Genomic DNA, 21,239 nt, shown 5'->3' with positions numbered 1-21,239 from the left:
CTATGACTCTGAAGCCCATATTTAGCTCAGTCTGTTGAACTGATCAGGACTCATTCTCCTCCGTCGTCGGGCTACCATCTCCTACCTCGCCTGCATCATCTGCTGCTCGTCGTCTTTCTTGCTCATCTGCATTTTAAATTCTTCTATTTGGGACTGAAGCTCTGATATCTGGTCCTGGAAGTCGGACGTCTCCCCATCCAGCTTCCTCTTAGCCTTCTCTAGCTCCTGTCGGGTCTTCTCCTCTTTTTTCAGCCTCTCTGATTATAAAACATAATAAAACATTGGTTTAATATAAGACAATTCTTTTAACAACCGTGCTGTAGAAGCGATAATTTGCTATTCTACGGATACTATGGTTCACTTGTTTACCCTCCAGGTCGACCATCATCATCTCTTGCTTGTTTTTGACCTTGCCCAGGTTCTTGGCCTTCTCTTCCTCTTCAGCTAGCATCGAGGTCACCTCATTGATTCTGTCCTCAAGCAGTTTCTTTTCCTAAACATGAAAAGAGACAGACCCCTTAATGCACAGCTAACTTCCCAACTCAAACATGAATGCGTCCACCCTTTTAGAGGCATTTTCCTCTCACCTTGAGGAACTTGGAGTTCTGGTCCTCCAGCAGCAAAATGTCCTCTTCGTATTTCTTCATTTTAGCTTCAGCTGTCACTTTCTCCAGCTGCAGCTTCTGCCTGGCAGCCTCCTCCTCATCCAACTGTTCTTCCAGGTCCTACGCACAGCAACAAACATAATGAGCAAACATATTTTACACTGAGTAAGCCAGTTATATTTTAAAATATACTTGTTTTTTTTAACATTCCCTGCTGTTACATAAGTAATTGAGAGACAAATAATCTATTTCTCCTAGCATTAATGCCCTGATACCTGGATATGGGACTGCATCTTTTTCTTTTCGTTCTGCAGCTCTTGGCTCCGCTCTTCTTCTTCCTCCAGCCTGGACTCCAGGTCGTGGAGGATCTCCTCCAGCTCTTGTTTTTTGGAAGCAAGACGAGCTCTCATCTCCTCGGCCTCTGCGAACAGCTCTGTCTCCGCTTGCAGCTGCTCGGCTAAGATGTTCTTCTCTTCCATTAGCTACACATCGATAATGTTACTGTGTCGATTGTGCACCTCAGAGAGTTCAACATTAAAGTGAACATTTGATGATACTGCTGTAGTTGTAACCAACCTGCTGATGTTTTCTCTCCATCTCCACCAGCTCTCCCTCCACCTTCATCTGCTTCTCCTTCACTTTGACCAGCTCTTCATCCTTAGCCTGCAACTCTTCTTCCTGCCTGGTCACCTGCAGCAGGGGCTTCACCTGTGGGTACAAATGAACAGTAGCAGCAAAACCAGAGGGACTCTGCTTTTGCACAACACTGACTACTACAAACTCTTAATAATTATCAGCACTGAGAAATGACAGTTACACACCTTAGTGAAGAGTCTCCACCACTGCCAGTGACGCAGCTTTAAGTAAGCAGCACAGTTTCTCTGGAGAACCTTTAGCGCACTGAGCTGCTGTTGTTTCTTAGCGAAGGCCCTGAAGCAAACAGAGAAGAAGAAAAGAGAGACAACAGTGAGATTTGTGTGATCAAATATATAGAAACAACTCTGTTTCTACTTACTTGCGTGCCAGATATCCTCGACAAACAGCCTGGAAGTAAATGATGATGTCCGTGATTTTCAGGTCCCTCTCTTCCTCTAAGTGGGCGAGGACTCCGGCCCTGAAGAAGATCTTACTCTGGCCAATTCGGAAAAGGTTGCCATCCAGCTCTAGGGCTTGAATCTATCATTTAGAGGGAGATGAGGTGAAGATGTGTGTTGTCTATTCATAATTTATTTATAATCATTTTAATAACAAGGTGACCTTTACTTCTTAGACCCCTCCATGTAAAGATAAATCATCGGAGTTTGGACGGGTCCTTACCATTCTCTCACAGGCCTGCTTGCCATCCATGAAGCCCTTGGGAATGGCGTTAGGAGTGAGGATCTCATACCTTGTTAAAAAGCAGAAAGAAACAAGCACCATCACTGAGTGACAAAATGTCCTGCTAATATTATACAAAACAGAATGAAAGACAGGACCGAGTCCTTTGTTTCCCGTCAGGTAGAAGCTGCACACATGAATCCCTTTTTTTAGTTACATCTGTTCAACTTCTCGTTAATACAAATATTTAATCAGCCCAAGAATAACGTGACTTATTTGAGCAGAGGCCTCCACAGTCACCAGATCTCAGTCCAGTAGAGCATCTTTTGGATGTGGTGGAACTGAAGATGCATGTCATGGATGTGCAGCCGACAAATCTGCAGCTGTGCGATACTATCACGTGAATACAGATGTTTCCAGCACCTTGATGAAGAATTAAGGCTGTTCTGAAGACAAAAGGTGCTCCCGCTCATTACTAACAAGCTGTACTTAATAAAATGTCCAGTGAGTGTGTATTTTAACATGTAAATCATACTTTTTATAGCTGTCTGTCTCTGTGTATTAGCCCTGTGACAGAATGGCAACCAGTTCAGCCTGTACCCCACCTCTGACCCAGTGACAGCTGGGATAGACTCCAGCACCCCAAAACCTTGAACTGGATTAGTGTTTAAGAAAATGCATGGATGGATGGATTCATATATGACAAGTTTAATTCCTAAAAGAGCCTTACACATTTTTTTTCTACAAAGTTATAAATACATTTAGCTTATTCCAAACCTTAGTAGGAAAACATTAAGGTGACAAACTGAGACATAGATTAAAAATGACCTTTGTCTAAACTCCTGGAAGACGATGCGGTTGGGGAAGCCCTGTCTGCAGATACGGATCCCCTCAAGCACACCATTACACCTCAGCTGGTCCAGAACCAGGTGGGGGTCCAGTTTACCAGCCTGGCAAAGCAGGAAGAGGAAAAATAATGAGATCAACAAAAAAACATGAGACCATGAAAAACATTATGTAAAGCTTCTGTATAAATAGCCCTTTAAAAAAAAGGGTTTAATGAGATCTGTTTCCATGACACTGCAGTCAGTGCACGTGTCATCCTCTCAGCCAAAAGCATCAGTGCTTCTTGCCTGTACTCACGACGATCAGTGCAAATGTTTCCCATCTCAGTGCAAGCATAAATAAGTGAAGGCATTTAAAATTCCCACAGAATTTGCACATTTGTTTGTAGTGACGCTGAAGCAGGACATTTTGCTGATGGTTAGATTTTAGATTTTAAGACTCACCCTTTTTTCATGGTTGGGGATGATGCAGCGGACAAAGTTGGGGTTGGTGTTCCTCAGTGTGGCCATGAGCTTAGACAGTTGCTCCTTGTACAGCTGCCCCACTGTGCGAAACATGCCCTTCTTGGTCTTGTAGGCAGCACCAAACGCTGTCTCATTCATGCCCGCAACCTGGTCCAGTCCCACTATCCGGTCAACTGGTAAAGAAAAATTAGTTAAAGAGGATTACGGATAACTAGATTAAAGGAGGAATCCACAGATGCAGATATGATTGATATGATCTGATATTTACATGAAAAGAAAAGAGAAAAGCCGGCAATCTTTCTTTGATGTGTATTTTAAATCTAATGTGAATGTTTATCATGAGACGCTGCCAATAATGGCTGACGTGTTAAACTCAGCTGGGTTTGCTCTTTTCTATTTTTATAATACAGCATGAAGACAGACAACACTGTTACCAGACCAGCTGTGAGCGATGACCATCTCAGTTAGCACACTACTTAATTGTCTTTTACTCTTAAATGCTTTTAAAGCACGATCTAATGGATTTGAGTCCACAAAGCAGGAGTAATGTATTTCAGATGATCTTCTAAATGCCGTACACACATGAAAATATAGCTAAAAATGGGGGTGTGGTAGAGAATAAGAAAAACTAGGATTGCTATTCCTTTTTTTCTGTCGGGTAAGATCTGGATATGAATGTCTTTTATAATTTTCTGCAAATTTTTTCTGTAAATTTGGCCAAAATGAATCAATATGCAATCACATTTCTTGCTCTGGGTGTAGCTCGGTGGTTTAGCAAACCAAAATTTAAATATGAGGTGGCACGCTGATGTCATCTAATAAAGAGAAATTCCATATAATAAACAAAAAGATCAAGGTGCTCATAAATGCTACACAATATTTCTTCTGGATGAATCCCACACACACTTCCTTCTGCATAAGACATTTGCAAAGCAGATTTTTAAGAAACATTTTCTTACATCTGTAGTTACTTACTATCAGTTTCTGTTCTTCACTCTGCTTTTAGATTAAAGCATAGCTTAGAGGCACTATGTGCACATGATCACCAAAGGTTGCATAAAACTTCAGAAACAGACCCCATTTAAACATCTTTATTCACATGTTTACAAAATGTGGTATAAACATCACCAGAGGAATTATCAGTGCTAGAAATCATATTCAAAATGTAAACAAACAAAATGAAACAAAAAAAAATTCATGAATTTTCACGAAAACATCACTTTGTTCTCAGGATGCTGGCTTTTTTTGCTGTTTCTTTTTTTTTTTTTTACCTCTCTCTGCATTTAATCATTAGTTATTATTAATCCTTTTCTCACTTTCTTCGTCACCCCCAAGTGGTCACATCAAATCGCTGCCCCTCCCTGAGCCTGGTTCTGCTGGAAGTTTCTTCCTGTTAAAAGTCAGTTTACCCCTCCCACTGTCGCCGAGTGCTTACTCAAAGGGGGTTGTTGGGTTTGGCGTTTTCTCTTTCTGTGCTATTTTAGGGTCTTCACCTTACAATATAAAGCACCTTGAGGTGAGTGTGATCTGGCTTTATAAGAATAAAATGAACTGAACTGAAACTTGTCATTTTACAAAAGCTTCAGTCAGATTCACACACGTCATCACAAGAAAAAAAATAAAACCCTCATGTTGAAGAGCTATTTCTTGTTAGTTTTTCATCATATCTGCTTAATGTCTAAGTAAACTAAACACTTTTTGTTAAACAGTAGATTGTTAATCACAGCCTCCTATGAGTAATAAGGATTGACGGGATGTAGTTATTTTTCCGTTTGAAGTGTTGACCCTAATTCTGAATATGCAGCCCATTAATTCAGTGAGCATTTTTTTAAATCCTTCATTTGTACATTAGAGCCTGAATCAACTTTAAAATGCATCCCCCTGATCAGGCACACTCCGATTTAGTGTCTAAGATTTTCACAATTTGTAAAATAAGACTTCACAAACAATAGATGTCAGAGTATTAAGAGTGGCAGTAAACCACCAGCACCAATAGAAATACGTATGAGAGGTTTTAAAGCCATGCAAAGCTGGAGGAGAACTTTTTGGACAGATGCACGGTGCAGTCATGACAGGACAGGAAACCAATGAGACCGCCAGTGCAGAGCAGGAGAAGCAGCCAGTGGTTTACAAAGGTTAAGTGTTACTATCATTCACCTGGAGCTTCATGGAGCCCAGACACATTGTCATAGAAAGAGGCTCTCTGAAACGTCTGAATGTCTACAGCAACAGAGACAAAGACAGAAGACAGGACAGTGAGAGAGAAAAAGAAAGACAGCAAGGATGCAACACACACACGCACGCACGCACGCACGCACGCACGCACGCACGCACACACACACACATTTTCACAGCACTGATTAGCTGTTATTAAAGAAGACAGAAGAGTAAATATCAGTGTTATTACCATGTTATTAAGCTTCTCATTAATCAGATTGTTAATTCCACAAAATCAGAACAACAATGTTAAGGGCCACAGTTAGCACCTGAAAAACTAATAAGGTATTTACTGGTATAATTGGCAGTTTTAGCACCAAATGTCATTCAGCTCATTCGACTGAGTGGAGTGGGCTGTGGTTTAACTCACTTACCCTTAATGTTTCTGCTGGCAAAGTCTTTCCCCTCATTAGTAAAACCATAAAACACACCTCTAGCTCTGAGAGAAAGTGTGAGAAGAGAGGAAGTATACTTCCCTCCATGAAATATGACATTTACTCAGTTATAGCATGTCACATTGGAACTTGTGGTGTGTAATGTCAGTCTGAAATGGTGCCGAGAGCTGGAAAATACATATAAATACACACAGGTGAAAACCCAATGGGCTTTTTCAGGCCACTACAAACTTCTAAATGACTTACCATCTTTCCAGAGCTCGGCCACAAACTTGTCAGTTGACTGGTGCAACAGCGTGGCTACATTGTCATTCAGAGGATCCATGTTCTTCATAAGCCATTCATCAGCTTTATAGTCCACCTAAGCAAAAACAGTGATAGGCATTGTTTGAGCACAAAAAATGCTATCATGTGTTTTTATATGTGCAAAAAACAAAAATCAAAGATGAGAACACTATGAGGGCTGTGACCTCCACCTAAAACCCACACAGGAAAAACAGCATCAAATCAAGCTTTATTTTTGCAAATTTGGCTCTAGGCCATTCATTCTCTTTCCTGTCTTTTATCTTATATCCCAGTGTAACTGTATAAATAATAAAAAGGCTTTCAAAATCCACTCTCAGAGGAATGGTTTTCAGGCTCTGATTAACTGCCTCTGCTCTGTTGCTTCACCTGTCTTAAGTGACAGCTAGGTCTGGCGCTGTTTCCAGATACCACGCAGCAGTTGTTTTAACTTACAGGCAGCACCAGATGTGCTGCGTGAGTCTATTTCAAACCACAAACTGATATAATACTGTATATGATGAGATTCACAGTTGGATATTATATTTGACTGGCAGCACAGTGAAGAATTGCGGCGGCACAGTTGGGTTGGATTAAGTGTCTGAAACAGGATAATGACCTGTATGTGTTTTTCAGAAATGTGACATACTACGAACAGTGCTGGACGAGAGTGGAACATAACAAGCAAATTACACGCCCGGCAACCTAACATGAAGAATGTAAGAGCCGCATATGGGTTTAATCAAAGTCCAGGAAAAGCAAACTTGCTATGTTTGTACTTATTTTCCTCTTCGGTATCACTCTGTCACAGAGGATTTGTTTGCCTAAGTTCAGATTTAATGTTGGATCCAGTTTTGTGAGCTGGATGTGAAATATTTATCTGAATCACCCGTTTCTCATAAGGACTAATGTTAAACTGACTGGTGGTCTTCGATGAGCTTGTAAAAATATGTGCAATCCAGAAAAGAAGCAGGTAAATAGTATTCAACAAATCAGGGTAGCTGTGATATCAGATGTCAAGCGCCCCCTTTGGAATGCCGCGGAGGATCATTTTTTCCGTACAGATGGCAGAATACCACACAAAGGTGAAAGTTCACATCTCAGTTATGCAACCGCAAGGCATCAGGCACTCAATCTCACACCAATGTGAACCAGATGTGGGGTTCCAACAGCAGCGGCAGCAGCACAACAACAGCGCTATTGTTTTAACGCAGTGACCTGGTTAAACTACGCAACCACAAGTCTGTGCCACAGAGAAGAGCAGCAAAGTCGTTGAACGAGGAATGCACAGAGCTCCCAGAAGGATTTAAAGCTATAAAGGAAACAAAGATAATTGCTTTCGTTTTGGTTTTTGTCTTCCAAGCCTGATATACGTACCCTTCCTGCATAGTGGATGATGCAGAAGTCAGCTTTGTCTTTGAGTTGACGTGGCTTCTGAAACTTGCTATGTGTGCCCAGCTCCTGCAGCACTTTGTCTACAAACGTCTTGTCAGTGGCCTTGGGAAACCAGCACTCCTCATCCAGCAGGGCGAGAATGCCAGGGGGGTTATTCTGAGGAGATATATTTAGGGAATAACCGTGTATTTAAAAGCAGACACGTATACACACTGTCGTACATGCACACAAGCACACTGACCGGTCTCTCGATGAGGTCGATGCAGGGTTGCAGGTCGAGGCCGAAGTCGATGAAGCTCCACTCAATGCCCTCCCTCTGGTACTCCTCTTGCTCCAGGATGAACATGGTGTGGTTGAAGAGCTGCTGCAGCTTCTCGTTGGTGTAGTTGATGCACAGCTGCTCAAATGAGTTCAGCTGGTAGGAAAGTGAATAGCAGAAGGAAATCTTTTTACATGTGATTTATCCTTTCGCTGGATCATCTGTCCTGTCTGTTTTTATACTCTTACGAGGGAACAAAACTACATCTGCCAGACGTCACTTTGTATGTTGTAGAAAAGCATCTGTCACTATTAAAAGCACCACGAGCACCTCAAAGATCTCAAAGCCAGCAATGTCCAGGATGCCAATGAAGGACGCCCCCTGCCGTTTGGTCCTATCCAGCGCCTTGTTGATGCGATGGACCAGCCAGCGGAACAGCCGCTCATACGTCGCCTTAGCCAAGGCTTCAACAGCAAAGTCAGCCTGAGGTAAAACAAAGAGAGCAGAAAAGTGCGGAGAGCAACATGAATTATACACGAGACACACACAGACTCGTGTTGTTGTTTTAGTCTGGAGTGTTGGAGCATGACGTCAAACAGTGGGCCACAATTAGGACAATCCATTAGCCAGCTGGTGGACCAGTTCAAACATATGGTTTGAGTTCGCAAAAACGAAGTGTACCCTTAAGCACTCTGGAAATTAACCTTTTCAGCTGCAAACAAAAAGACAAAAACGGAATACAAACATAGCTATTATAAAACATTTAGTTTATTAAGTTCTTATAAAAACAACTTAAAATTCAACTAAACTGATTACTGATTTGGATGTTTTATAATCGGGAATCTAAAACGTTTCCAGACTTTGGTTTCCAGCTCTGAGGATTTTAATGCTGCTCATGCAATAAAAACTACTTGAAAAGTTTGAGATTTAAAACATTTTTAAGAAAATCTGTCATGATTTCCTGACATTCAATTAAATAATGAGAAGATTTGCTTAATTATTCTCACAGTTTTACACTAATCTTCTGGGAAGGTGCAACGGTCCGCTTGGGACAAAGTGACAAAAACGTCATCAGAGGTTAAACGTGACGCTCTGTGTGGATGTCTGCATCTTCTCCATTTTGCTTTGGTCTGGTGATCTGGCCCATACACTACAAGGCTAGAACTACAAATATATCCTCCAGGTGGACTTCCTGGTAAGCTAGTACAACCTGGCCATAGATGGCACCTTACCTGTTCTTTGGTCTGTGCCTTCTGCACATAGTCTCGCCCCACTTTGATCCTCGGGGTGAGGATAGCTCTGGTAAACTCCATAACATTCATTCCAAGCAGGTGGCAGAGCTTCTGTGCCGCTGGGAGAAGTAGGGAAAACAAACCATGCCACTAATTTATATACAACAGAAATCAAATCATAAAGAATACAGTGAAAGTTTTTTTTTACATAAACCTGCTGTATTTAACAGCTTTTTAAAATCAGAAACTGTGAGAAGAGTTATGTTTGTTTATTTCGACTGGATGTCGTTTACCTGTATTCTCAGGCATTGAAGCTTGATCTGTGTTTCTCTCCTTTTTAAAAACAATGTTTCCAAACTGCAGCACTGCAGAGACCACCTTCAACATGCCTGACAAAAACAGGAGGAGATAAAAACCTTACTGAGTGCCAGACAACGCCTGAGGAAAAGCAGTGTCTGAGGAACCTGAATTTCCAAAGGAATGGAGCACAGATGGAACTATCACTCACAGACAATCTCGTCATGGGAGAAACTCATGATGTGCATGGCCTCCATCGTTTCCTGGAAATTCTCCTTGTCCTGCTGGCCCGGAATGGGAATGTTACCATTTGACAGGAAACGGTAGTTGTTAAAGCCTTCGAGGAGCAGATCCGCTAAAGAAGGAAAGGAAAAAAGAGATGTTCTTTATACCGTAGAACATATTTTCATTATACTGCCACTGTTCTATCAAACATTTAAACGAATATCCTCATACGTGGCTCTCATTTTTCTTAAAAACAAAAAGAAGGTAAAAACAAAATCTGGTAATTCTTTGTTTTTACAATAATTGGGCCCCAATATGCCCAAATATCAAAGAGAAATCAAAAATGCATGCTCTGGAATAGTTCGGGTCTTAGGAGGTTAAATTAAGGATGATGGTAAAAGCAACTTTAATTGTTTTTTCTGGAGTTTGGAGGGCTCTGGAGCAGTGAGCGTGTTGGGGCTGGACTTAAGGTGATTAAAAACATCTAAGTGCTCCTTTCTGAATATTAATGATCAGTGGGTATCTGCTTAATTTTGCACAATAGGCATTTGTTGGTGTTTTACTGTGTACATCTAAAATGCATCTGCAGAACTCTGCATGGAAATTCTATTGGATGGTGATCCAGGGCAGGATGATACTATATATACATTTCATCTCTTTCCCCCATAAACACAACATTTGATGACCTCCACTCTACATTTAATGGCAAGTTTTGAAGCTTTGGTATTAGAATAGTTTCCGTGTTTTTCCAAGAGTAGCTGCATGGGCATCTTTGTTAACTTCTGATTGCCAGTCATTCTGTTATATAAGCAGGCGTAAAATATGACAGAAGCTCTCAGTTCAGGAAAGAGCTTCAAGGGTTACTCATAGTTGGCTTTCAAGGGGAAAAAAGCGGTAAACAAGATTTTACTTGGAATTTGAAAGTTCTAACATTTGTCTCAGATGTTTTAGTTTTATGACATTCACTAATATCTTGAGCTTCCTAATGCTCTTATTGCAGTATCAAGGCAAGTACAGCTAATCCTGTGTTAAGTGATTTGATTATTTATGGTGAATCTGTTTATATTAGTTTTTTAAAATATTTACTGCGAGGTCCCAGTTCTGACACAATTTATGTGTCCGACTGTGGCTGTAATCTTTGTTCAGTAGGAGACAGAAGAACAAGGCGATCAGAATAAAACAAAGATTTCATCTCTTAATCTAAGGGGGAAAAGCCAGGAACAGCACAATGATCCAGCTGAATAGCAAGTTCATTTGTATACATATATTAAATGAAGTCAGACTTAGAATGAAACTCTGACCAACTCCTTGTTTGTCTACAATTTTAACAGCACGCCAATTAAATCAGTTCACTCTCACTGCCCGTGCTTTGAAAGCAGTGCACAGACACTCACTTCGAAGATGCTCTCCAGCCCCTGCCAGCAGGCGATAGAAAATGTGAAAGGTCCTCTCATCTTTGGCCTGTCTAATGGCTCTTGACTTCTCCAGAAGATCTGAGAACAAAAGTTAAGTCCTGACAAGGAAATCACAAAACTAAAACATGACTCTGTGGTCCTACTAATGAGGAAGCTCCTGTTTTGCCACATGCAGTTTGACCCGAAAGGTTTACCTCTTGCAATTTTTGGTAATCCTCTGTTTCCAGCGGAGGCCTATGAATAAGTTGGGAAACTATCTTTAACTTTTTTTTGTGTTAGAACACAGAAATTTCACCTAAAAAATTAGACTTGTGTATTTGATTTCTCCCCATGAATAACAACACATAAAAATGAGGAGTAACAATAACAGTGTTGCTTCTCTATAGCTCAGTGTCATCGTGTTTATTCTGGGAAATTACATTCTTGTGGCTAAGCCCAAGCTCTGGTGATACATACAACCTTCACTGCTCTCTTATCTCAGTGAGCATCCTCTGTTTTAGGCCTGCTCTGCGTTGTTTTATTTTTAAACATTGATTTATGCCTTTGCTTCTTTAGTCCTTGCAAATAATAAGGATACAGGTTTCAATATTGGCCCCAACAATGTAGCCTGTGACGTCAAAGTTGATTCTGATGAACTTTCCCTGCAAGAAACAAAACACTGTTAAGAGAAATTAAGACATTTGTTGAACTTCGCAGATAATCACGAAGCCTGTGATGCATGAGTGTTTATACGTTATTATGTATATGTGTATTTGCAGCTGTCCTCTCTTTATTTTTTCTCTCTCTGGGCACAGCTGCGTTTTAAGTACCACCTTGTAGGTCCTTGCAGATGACAGAAATGTGGTGAAGAACAAAATGTCTATATTAGGAAATACCAGGTTGACAGGTCAGAAAGAATCTCAGGCATGTGTGCGGTTTCCTGACAGTGATTGTGAGCAAGCGTGCATGAATATTTGTGCCCATCTGTCTCCTGGTATTCACTGCTCTGCATCCCAGACAGAGGGTGATTCACAAGGACCCAGGCTCCATAGTGGTTAATCTTGACCACATTGTTTACTTAGTCACAAAAAAATGTTAAATGTTTAGAGTGAAAATTGTTGCGATCACTGTAACTCATCTCAACATGATCTGAAATAAGCGAATATTAGAAGCATGACATCAGTCCACTTACGAAACAACATTTTTATTTTTATAAAATCTTCCAAAGTTGCATTAGTCAAACTGAAAAGCCCCAAAAATGTATTAAACAGCTTTGTGAGTTGGATTAGAAGACCGAGACTGCTCTCATCTAGATGGAGGAATATGAAGAAAACTTTGCAGTACTCTGCAAAGGTAACAATATTCCACCCACCATGCCCATCAAAATCTCACAAAAACCTCATTCAGAAATGCACCCCTCCCATTTAACCTGACAGAGCCTGAACATGTGTGAATGTGCTCTTTAGTAATTTTTCTGAACAATCTGGATCTAGTAATGTTTACATATTGCTTTCAACACAGTACAAGTCTGTAAAGTCACTGGACCTTTATATACTGTATAAGCAGTACAGTATTGTGCAAAAGTCTTAAGCCAGAATGTGTAAAATTCTAGCAATATGGAGAGTCAGTTTTGGCATGACTACATTTATTCTTCAACACAACCTCAACTCTCTTAGGCAGCTTCTTTGTAATTTCTATTGCCGTAATTTACTCCTGAAGTTTCTGGAACAGTTCTGCAGGCTTCTTGACTGACATTTAAAGCTCTTGTTGACTAATACAGTTACATTTTGTCTTTTTCTATCCAAGTATGCTTTTACTGCATTGGCACTGTGTTTGGGATTATTGTCATGCTGAAAAATAAAGCCAGTGCCACCTTCCAGACGGTACTGCATGGTGAAACAAAATCCCCAAACCACAACAGAGCCTCCACTGTGCTTTACAGATGGCTACACACACTCACTGATGTACTTCTCCCTTCACCTCCTCTGTACATGCTGATGGCATTTTTAACCAAAAGCTGCTGTTAGTATCAAAGTGCCTAAAGATATAATTTGAAATTGTGCAGACTCAACATTGGCTCATCCCATGTGGAGTTAGGTGACTCTTTTATGCTTGAATGATTTACAGGTGAGTGTTAAGTAGCTCAGCAAACAAAAACATTCTTCTGAAATGGTCAGGTACAAGGACTGGACTGAAGCCAATGTCAAAAGAAAAACTCTAAAAGAGTTAGAAAGCCTGGAGAACTATTGCTTGAGACCACTTTAAAAATGCTTAGTTGAAGCAAAATAAAAATAATAAATAAAGATTCAAATGTTTGATGTTTTTGCATGAAACATTTTGAATACATTCTGTAACTAAACATATGTCAAACCTAGAGTGGGATCTAACATTGCATGCTAAAGCTGTTTAACACGAAGACACAATGTTTTTATAACCTCATAACAGACTCGATGTTTTTCCCTTCTGGATATCTGTTCATGCACATGTGTTTAAATCTGGAAAATGATCATTTAAACAAGAAATGTGAACTCACAAAGCGAGATGAGTTGTCATTTTTCACTGTCTTGGCATTGCCAAAAGATTCAAGGATGGGGTTGGCTTGCAGGAGCTGGCGTTCCAACTCACCCTGTGGAGAAAGAAAGGGAGGTAAGCCAACTAGCTGTCAAACGTGTGCATTATGCAACTGAATATTTTCTTGTTATCGCTATTTTTTGTGTCTTCCAAAATATCCACAAATTGGCAAGGCAAAATCAAATCTTCTCGAAAAGCAGAGAGAGGAAATGTAGCAAAGTCAATATGCTAAACCAGTCTTTAGACAACCAGCTCTTTACCATGACCCTGCTGGCTTTACTTTAGTCAATTGCAGTACAATGTGAATTTTCTCTGGGGAACTCGAAAGGATTTTAGGGGGCCAAGACAACCAAATGGTTTTAGAGAACTTGTGAAACCACAAAGGCACTACAGAGACGGTGTTTCGCCACATATCCCAAAGTGAGTGATTAGCTTGGGTTGATGAATGAGATGCTTCCTCCGGCCTTCGCATTCCTCTCGTTGTTATAATATACCCTGTAACGTATGTCTGAAAAGTCTGCCAACACTGTGATAATGATGGCTTCCTCTCAGTTTTGGAAAAAGACATTCCTATGAAACCTTTTACTCCCGGAGAAATGAGATAACCTCCTATATCCAGGGCATGACAGCCCAAAAATAGCCTCTACTGCAAATCAGAGAGTGGTTAAAATCTACTGACGATATTCCTCTGGACTTTGATAACTCATGGGGAACAGATTAAGTTATTCCTTAACTCTAACTTGCTGCCAAGCTGGCTCTTGTTGTAAGCTGGTCAGTAATGGCCATTAAAGAAAATATGGGTCCACCTGTAGCCATCTTTGTTCTTAAACTGAAGTTATTATGCTTATTTCAAGAGCCATAATTTCATTCTTGGACTCTACTAGAGTAGCTTTTCTGTTTTACTTTGTCTACCAAACATGATTTCTAGCAAACCACATTCGCTAAATTCAGCAGACATCCAACCTGGCCTCCCTCCCCTTTCCATGAGGTCTTGGAACGACATGGATTTTTCCCAGCCAATCAGCAATCAGGCTATGTTACAGATCTTGACTTTAAGGCATCTAAGAGCCCAGCCTAAACCATAACCTCATGGTAAGTGCACTGAAGTTGATTTTTGACATAAAAATGAAAGGTTTTGAAAAAAAAAAATCACAAAAAAGAAGGAAAAAAGAACCTCAAACTCATCTTACAATTAATTAATTATATTTTGAATTTTCAACAAATTGAATGAATGAATGAATTTATAATTAAATTAATTTTTGACCAATTATTTCAAATAATTCAATTGAATTTTTAATGAAGCCAACTGGGTGGGGCTTCTGCGCTCACAGCTAGAGCCGTGTCTGAGATGACCAAATTAGGGACATCCCAGCTCCGTGACATCATACAGAGCCCGGTGTTTGAAAAAAGTGAATAAAACCAAGAGCAGTCAGACGCCTGAGCCTTTGGCTCAAAGCCATTACTTATGAAATTGCTGACCTCATTAGAAACTATGACCATTCACCACTCGAGCAATCTACTGAAAACAAGGACAAGCACAATAGGTCTACTTTAAATAGAAAAATGAAACCGACGCAAAGAGAGACAACAGGGAGCCAGCAGCTTACTGTTTAAAGGCGGATACCACATAACTTTAACAGGCACGGCTTGACTCATGACCCATGTCCACTTGCCGCAACAAAACAAAATGCCCCACAAATATATTTCAAAGACAAAGAGGTAATAGTACTTTATCTTATAGCACGGATGGAGGAAGGAAAGAGTAAAACAGAACAAATAAGGTAAATCAAAAAAGATCTGAGCTGGGTGACTGAACAAGAGCAACCTGATCCTCTATCCTATATTCCACAAAAAGCAGTCTCAGTGTTGCAAAAATTATGAGCAGAATGAGACAAATAAGTCAAAATGTGGAAAAAAAAAGCATTTCTAGCAGACCATCTTTTAAGCTTGTCGCTCCATATGATACCAAAAGGGAGAAAAAGGGTTTCTGAACAAAAATACTGAGCTCGAGTAGAGTTAATACTAAAGTTTAAACAATCTGAGCAGACATATGGGCGACACATGGAAATATAATATGTGCAAAAATATACAAATATCATGAACTGCTTGACTCTTCATATGTCGCTTCAGTATGCGTGTGCAGTCTGCTACATATGTCTGCCTAATGAGCTGTCTGGAACTGTTCTCCATTCACGTATCCTGACAGGCATGAGGTTCACTGAGAAAAAGTGTGAGTAACTGATTCCAACCAGTACATACATCCGTTTACAAATGGCATTTCCATTCATATTTCTTACAGAGAGAATTCATATAGTCTCCTCCCTTCAGGTCTGCTTTACCTCTTCACCACCTCCATCTTCACTCCTCTTACAGTCTCCTCTCCTGCTTCATATCTTTGCTCCCCCTCAATCCCTGGCTCTACATTCCTGCGCTCAGAGGCCAGTCTAATGCAACGCAGCGGTAAAGCGGCATTAAGGATGTAAGCGTGGATGGTGTACACTGGCAAGGGAGCGCTGAGGCACTTAGTTACAGCTACTCACTCTCAGCGACTGAAAGTATATTAAACAGGCATTTACTCAGATTGCGTTTGCACAAGCGGGTTATTGGACTTCTACGAGGGCCTCTTTTTCTACAGTTATTAGATTTTCTGAAGACAAAGAAACATCAGATATTGGTTTAGGGGGAAAGATAAATAGCTACCAAATAAATCAAGCAGAGCCAAGGAGAGCCAGAAAATAGTTTTGGAGAAACCACAACAAACAGAAGATGGAATTTGGGAGTTTTTTTTGTACTAAGTATCTGTGGCTTAATATTTGAAAATCCATGTGAGGCTGTAACATTCAATCACAACAGTGATCATGCTCTTTAAACTACAAACATGCATCAAGGAACGAACGAAAGGAAAACATGCAGAAATATATATGCAACATTTACACATTGATATTTGAAATAAAAACATTTGCTCTGACAAAATATGAAACACGAAGTTTGAGGAGAGATGTTTAGTGTGGCCGTCATCTGATTTTCACAACGCTCTTTGTGAATAAGAACACAAAACTGTGCCAGAAAGGGTTCATTTAAGCTCCCGTAGCGCTCAATGAACAGCTTTAACAACAGGTATTTGACTGACAGATGTTTCTAATAAGACCTCTCAGTTTTCCTCAGTTCTAATAAACCCAAACCAACTGATAAAACAAAGTGTTTAATATCGTGAGCCTGCACGCTGACGGACAGATTCACTTGGTTTCAAATAATCATGTGAAAACACGAGCCAGACAAACAAATACCTCATAAAGAAAGAAGCTTAGATTAGTCCGTCATCATCATTACAGAAGTAGCAGAGATTTAGAGAGAAGGGCATGCAAATACACACAAACATAGACAAAACGGACGGCACACTGTTTTTGGAAAAAGCTGGAGATACACTTGCCTGTAGTTTGAATGCTTTGGGAGAATCGGGCTGTTTGTTATGGATAAACAAATACAAGTGTTAAAACCTGAAGCTCTTATGTCAGACAAAAGCCATGAGAAAGAGAACACCAGTGCAAACTTAGCCCAACGCTCGAGCAAGAGCCAACATTTTAGCTTAACTTTTACTGAGGTAGGCACTTTAGGATTAAGTAGAACACAACAGCATTAAAAAAGTTTACTTTACAGCTGAGCGCTAAGCTAGTTTCATGTCTCCTGAAGCTAGCTTAGCTTCTTGAACAAGAAAACAGTTAGCTTAGCATTGGCTAAAGCTAAAATAAATGGCTAGTCACACTAGAGTAAAAACAGGATAGCAATCTGTGTTGACAACTGCATTAAATTTTTTTCAAGTTCGATAACTAAATGCAAGAAGATATGGCAACCAAAGTTGACTGCTAGGTGACTGCATTTGTCGTCTAGTGGGACATTACAATCAATCTGAGTCAGTCGGTTGCAGAAACTGCAACTTGCTTCTTTGCTTTAGAGGCCTAGACTCAGCTGGTTGCTAACTGGTTGTACTCCAACAGAAAAGAAAGGTTGTTGAGTATGTTTGTCATTTTGCAATTCAAGCACCATCCTGCAGCAACCATGTCACTATTTTGTGGAGGAATTTCTGAGATTCACATCTATGACGTTGTGCCCAGATTCTGAATGCAAATAGCATGAATTTCTGTGTATGTACACTACCGCTTAATTTTTTGCCAATTTACCACTGACTATTAATTACTGTGTATTATCACAAACAGATTTCCTGTAATTGCTAAATATACCCAGTTAACATAAATTGATGGCAGGGTGCTTTATTGCCATCTTATTGCTGCTTTATTGCTGTCTTGATCCACCAAAGTAACTTTTTCTACAGCAACTGACTGTATATGTTCACCCCCCAGTGCCCTACATTGAAGCAACCATTTCAAAGGCAGTGAGATCACAAATTTCATTGCACCCAGACACAATTACTTTGGTGCCGCGGTCTCCACTGTTTTCTCTAGTGTGACTGTACCTCACAAATGAACTACTCTGTGTGTTAATCCACGCAGAAACCACAATATAATGACTTTTCACCTTTTAATGGAGCATTACATGCTAGACTACCATTTGCCTCTGAGTAGAAACCAGCAGAGGTTCATGCAGGTTGGTGGTAACAGCCAAGAAAAGTGTTACACATAAATAACTCAATTACACTTTAGTTTTTGCATGGATTAAATAAATGAGAGTCGGGCTGTTGCTGTTTCCTGATTTGTGCCAAGCTAAACTAATGGGTTGTAAGATAAAATCACTGTATGACAGAAATCAACCTTCTCAAGCTTTCTGACATTTTTTAAAACACAGCAATAATTTGAGAGATAATTCACACAGTGATAAAGCCAGCCAGTTTTTCAATGAAATTTGAATTTTAGAGGAGAGGGGGCCATGTTTAGTGTAGGAGAAACGTAGGCAGTACGGCTCTCACAGGAATGTTGTGATCTTTGCGTCCTTTGTGTGAGGAGGCAACGTGGGCCAGGTACTGGATGACCTTCTTCGTGTTCTCTGTCTTGCCAGCGCCTGATTCACCTCTGAAATGAAAGAGTAAAGACAAATACACATGAATAGAGTGAGAAAATATGAGCCAATACATGACAAGGGAGAAACAAACAGGTTTTGTTTCTGACCTGAATTACAAGGTTTCCCTTGTGAAGCACAGCCACATAACAGGAAATATTATGTATGAGTTGTCCACAGTTTACCAAGGTACAGAAAAAACAACCCTAAAACCTTAACCAAGATAACTTTCACTCATTGTTATTGTGGTTAAGAGTGATTTGATGAACTCCAAGGACACAATTAATAGAAACAAAAAAGAAAACAGAGAGAGTGACTAAACATCAGGCTATCTTGTTGTTTTTGTAAAAATCAATCCATTTGTTTGTCAGTCTGTTTTGCTAGAGAACCCTGTGGTTTGGAGAGCCAGGCTCCAAAGTTTCCAGACCCCACTTTTGGGCTGTCCTTAATGATAGCTGTGTTCAGGCACGGCCATCCGCAACTCCCACAGTCGGGTCCTGGAGCTCAGAAAACCAGGGCCAGCAGTGAAAAGAAGCCAGTGACACTACATCCATCTACATACCAGTGGCTTTAGTCTAACTCACTATTAGCTGCGCACTGCAGTTTTAGCTGCAACACTAGAACTGCACGGGCGAGTCCTCGAGTGCAGTGTACGAACATAGGAATATAGGTCAAACAGGTACTCATCCAAGTGTGGTTTGATGTCTTCATTGTTTTACTATGAAGACATGAATCCTCTTTGAATAAGTCTCCCAGAAATCATTCATTGGTATTCTCGTATATTCTCTCTTTCGCCAAGCATGTGGTTTAAAAGACCTTTGACTTTGGAAACTATTTTTATGTCTAGCCTCTCATTTTCTCACAGATCTCAGTGCTAGAGAGTCGAACTAGATTCTGAAAACTTAAATGAGAGATTCTTCAAGGTCTCAGTCTTCCTGGATATTCCCTCTCCTGTCCTATGATATGTACCATATGGACATTTTGTAACACAGTGGCTTTTGAATTGGCGCTACCTAAAGATGAATCCAATTAAAAGAACATTTCTGTGGCTTGTTTTCATGCAGTTAGACCCTACTTTTACAGTCAACTCCAGTGACTGGAAAACATCATACGTAGTTAATGCATGGTTTCTTGCCACATTTGACCATTTATACAACACTATGCATCATTACATACCAGACGCTGACTGCTCACACAAGGCCTGGATCTCCAAATGTTATTCTAAACTATGCACTATATAATTCTGTGCTGTGCACTGTTATGCTTAATGGCATGGTGGCCTTTCAACTGGATCAAAGTGATCTATATTACAACAGAGCTGCATAAATGTAGGTCATAAGCAACCTTTTTCATCTGTGTTTCTTCAGGAGTAATTTTCCTTAGAGCAGGATGGGGAGGAGATGTTTCTCTAAACTGGCTGACAATCTAAACCGCAGGTGTTGAACTCCAGGCCTTGAGTGTCCTGCAGGTTTTGGATGTGTCCTTGATCCAACACAGCTGATTTAAATGGCTAAAATACCTCCTCAACATGTTTTGAAGTTCTCCAGAAGCCTGGTAATGAACTAATCATTTGATTCAGGTGTGTTGACCCAGGGTGAGATCTAAAACCTCCAGGACACCGGCCCTCGAGGCCTGGAGTTCGACACCTGATCTAAACTGTGGGGCTAAACTCTTAAAAGGGCGCCTTTTCACCAACAGGGGGTGCAGTTTTCTGAATTTAGGGCATACTTTGCAACTGCTTCTCATTTGTTCATTGGCAGCATCAAACCCCAAGAAAGACAGTGGCACTTAATTACCCTCTGCCAAAGAAGATGAAGGCCGGCCACCAAACCACACTCATAACTCCCTCGGTATTGGGTAGAGCCGCTGTAAAAGCCCAGCATCCGCAAAAAGCTATTTGAAACCAACTTTTAAATAGAACATGGCAGAATAAAGGGAGCTGGCCAAATGACTCAGGACGAGAGGAAGATAAAAAGACACAGGAAAAAAATACTATAAATAATCCTCGTAAAGTACTCATAGCTGTAAAAGATACTTATATTTAAAGGCATTTCAAGGACAAGCGGTCTTTATATAATGTAACTCTATTAAGGTGAAGCGATATAATCCTTGTCTTGAGACAGTTTCATTTTCCAGTCCATCAAGCTGGTTGATCTCTAGAACCACCTTAAAGACCAGTTCAACCATCTGCCCTAAGAAAGAAATTAAGACAAAAGTAGAAAAGAGAAGTTAAGAGTTGCAGTACTCACGTGCAAAGAATTGATTGGTCCTCACGGTCTGTTCAGAGAAAACAGAAAAAGAAAGAAAGCATCTCTTGTTTAGTCATTCATTTTGACTTACAGAGATAGCATTCAATGGCTAAGCTGTCACATACAATGGAACATAACAGTTTAATAGTTTTCACCAGGCTAATACTGGAGCTATCCTGACTGCGAGTACATACACGTACATAAACACAGCTTGCATTTTCCTGAGAATTTCCTGAGAATAACAGGACAAACATACTGCTCCGTGAACACTGAGGTTTATAAAGGAGGTGTGTTAGGAATGCATTTTTCACCACAGCCAGCAGGGAACTGACATGCTTATCATCAAACAGAAACTCTGGGCTAATTTAAAGACTTGAAGACACGACATGTTTGGTAATATGGCAGGTTTAATCTTCCAGATGACCAGGCAGCAAATCCAGACTTTTTTAATATGATCTTGTGAAGAGATTTAAAATTTTTA

General features: G+C 40.3%; 1 protein-coding gene across 5 annotated transcripts in view; it reads right to left on the bottom strand.

The window, feature by feature from the left end:
• LOC146520564 (myosin-10) overlaps positions 1-21,239 on the bottom strand; it is a 61,150-nt gene that overhangs the window by 7,203 nt on the left and 32,708 nt on the right. For 2 of the 5 annotated variants that reach the window (XM_085156359.1, XM_085156360.1), the window contains exons 4-27: positions 20,759-20,786; positions 18,421-18,523; positions 16,930-16,959; positions 13,462-13,554; positions 11,527-11,590; positions 10,929-11,027; positions 9,521-9,664; positions 9,306-9,401; positions 9,013-9,131; positions 8,111-8,263; positions 7,763-7,936; positions 7,504-7,677; positions 6,091-6,205; positions 5,390-5,452; positions 3,212-3,405; positions 2,751-2,872; positions 1,923-1,992; positions 1,621-1,781; positions 1,427-1,535; positions 1,182-1,313; positions 881-1,087; positions 588-725; positions 370-493; positions 86-257 (exon numbers count right to left, since the gene is read on the bottom strand). In XM_085156359.1, the coding sequence (XP_085012485.1) occupies positions 86-257; positions 370-493; positions 588-725; positions 881-1,087; positions 1,182-1,313; positions 1,427-1,535; positions 1,621-1,781; positions 1,923-1,992; positions 2,751-2,872; positions 3,212-3,405; positions 5,390-5,452; positions 6,091-6,205; positions 7,504-7,677; positions 7,763-7,936; positions 8,111-8,263; positions 9,013-9,131; positions 9,306-9,401; positions 9,521-9,664; positions 10,929-11,027; positions 11,527-11,590; positions 13,462-13,554; positions 16,930-16,959; positions 18,421-18,523; positions 20,759-20,786 (2,884 nt within the window). The remainder of the gene's footprint in view (positions 1-85; positions 258-369; positions 494-587; positions 726-880; positions 1,088-1,181; positions 1,314-1,426; positions 1,536-1,620; positions 1,782-1,922; positions 1,993-2,750; positions 2,873-3,211; positions 3,406-5,389; positions 5,453-6,090; positions 6,206-7,503; positions 7,678-7,762; positions 7,937-8,110; positions 8,264-9,012; positions 9,132-9,305; positions 9,402-9,520; positions 9,665-10,928; positions 11,028-11,526; positions 11,591-13,461; positions 13,555-16,929; positions 16,960-18,420; positions 18,524-20,758; positions 20,787-21,239) is intronic. The other 3 variants (XM_085156362.1, XM_085156361.1, XM_085156363.1) reach the window with 3 other exon arrangements.

Source organism: Neolamprologus multifasciatus, chromosome 4, assembly GCF_963576455.1.
Source record: "Neolamprologus multifasciatus chromosome 4, fNeoMul1.2, whole genome shotgun sequence".
NCBI classification, from domain to species: domain Eukaryota; kingdom Metazoa; phylum Chordata; class Actinopteri; order Cichliformes; family Cichlidae; genus Neolamprologus; species Neolamprologus multifasciatus.
Note: the sequence above shows the minus strand (reverse complement) of the source record. Positions and strands in the feature narration are given on the sequence as shown.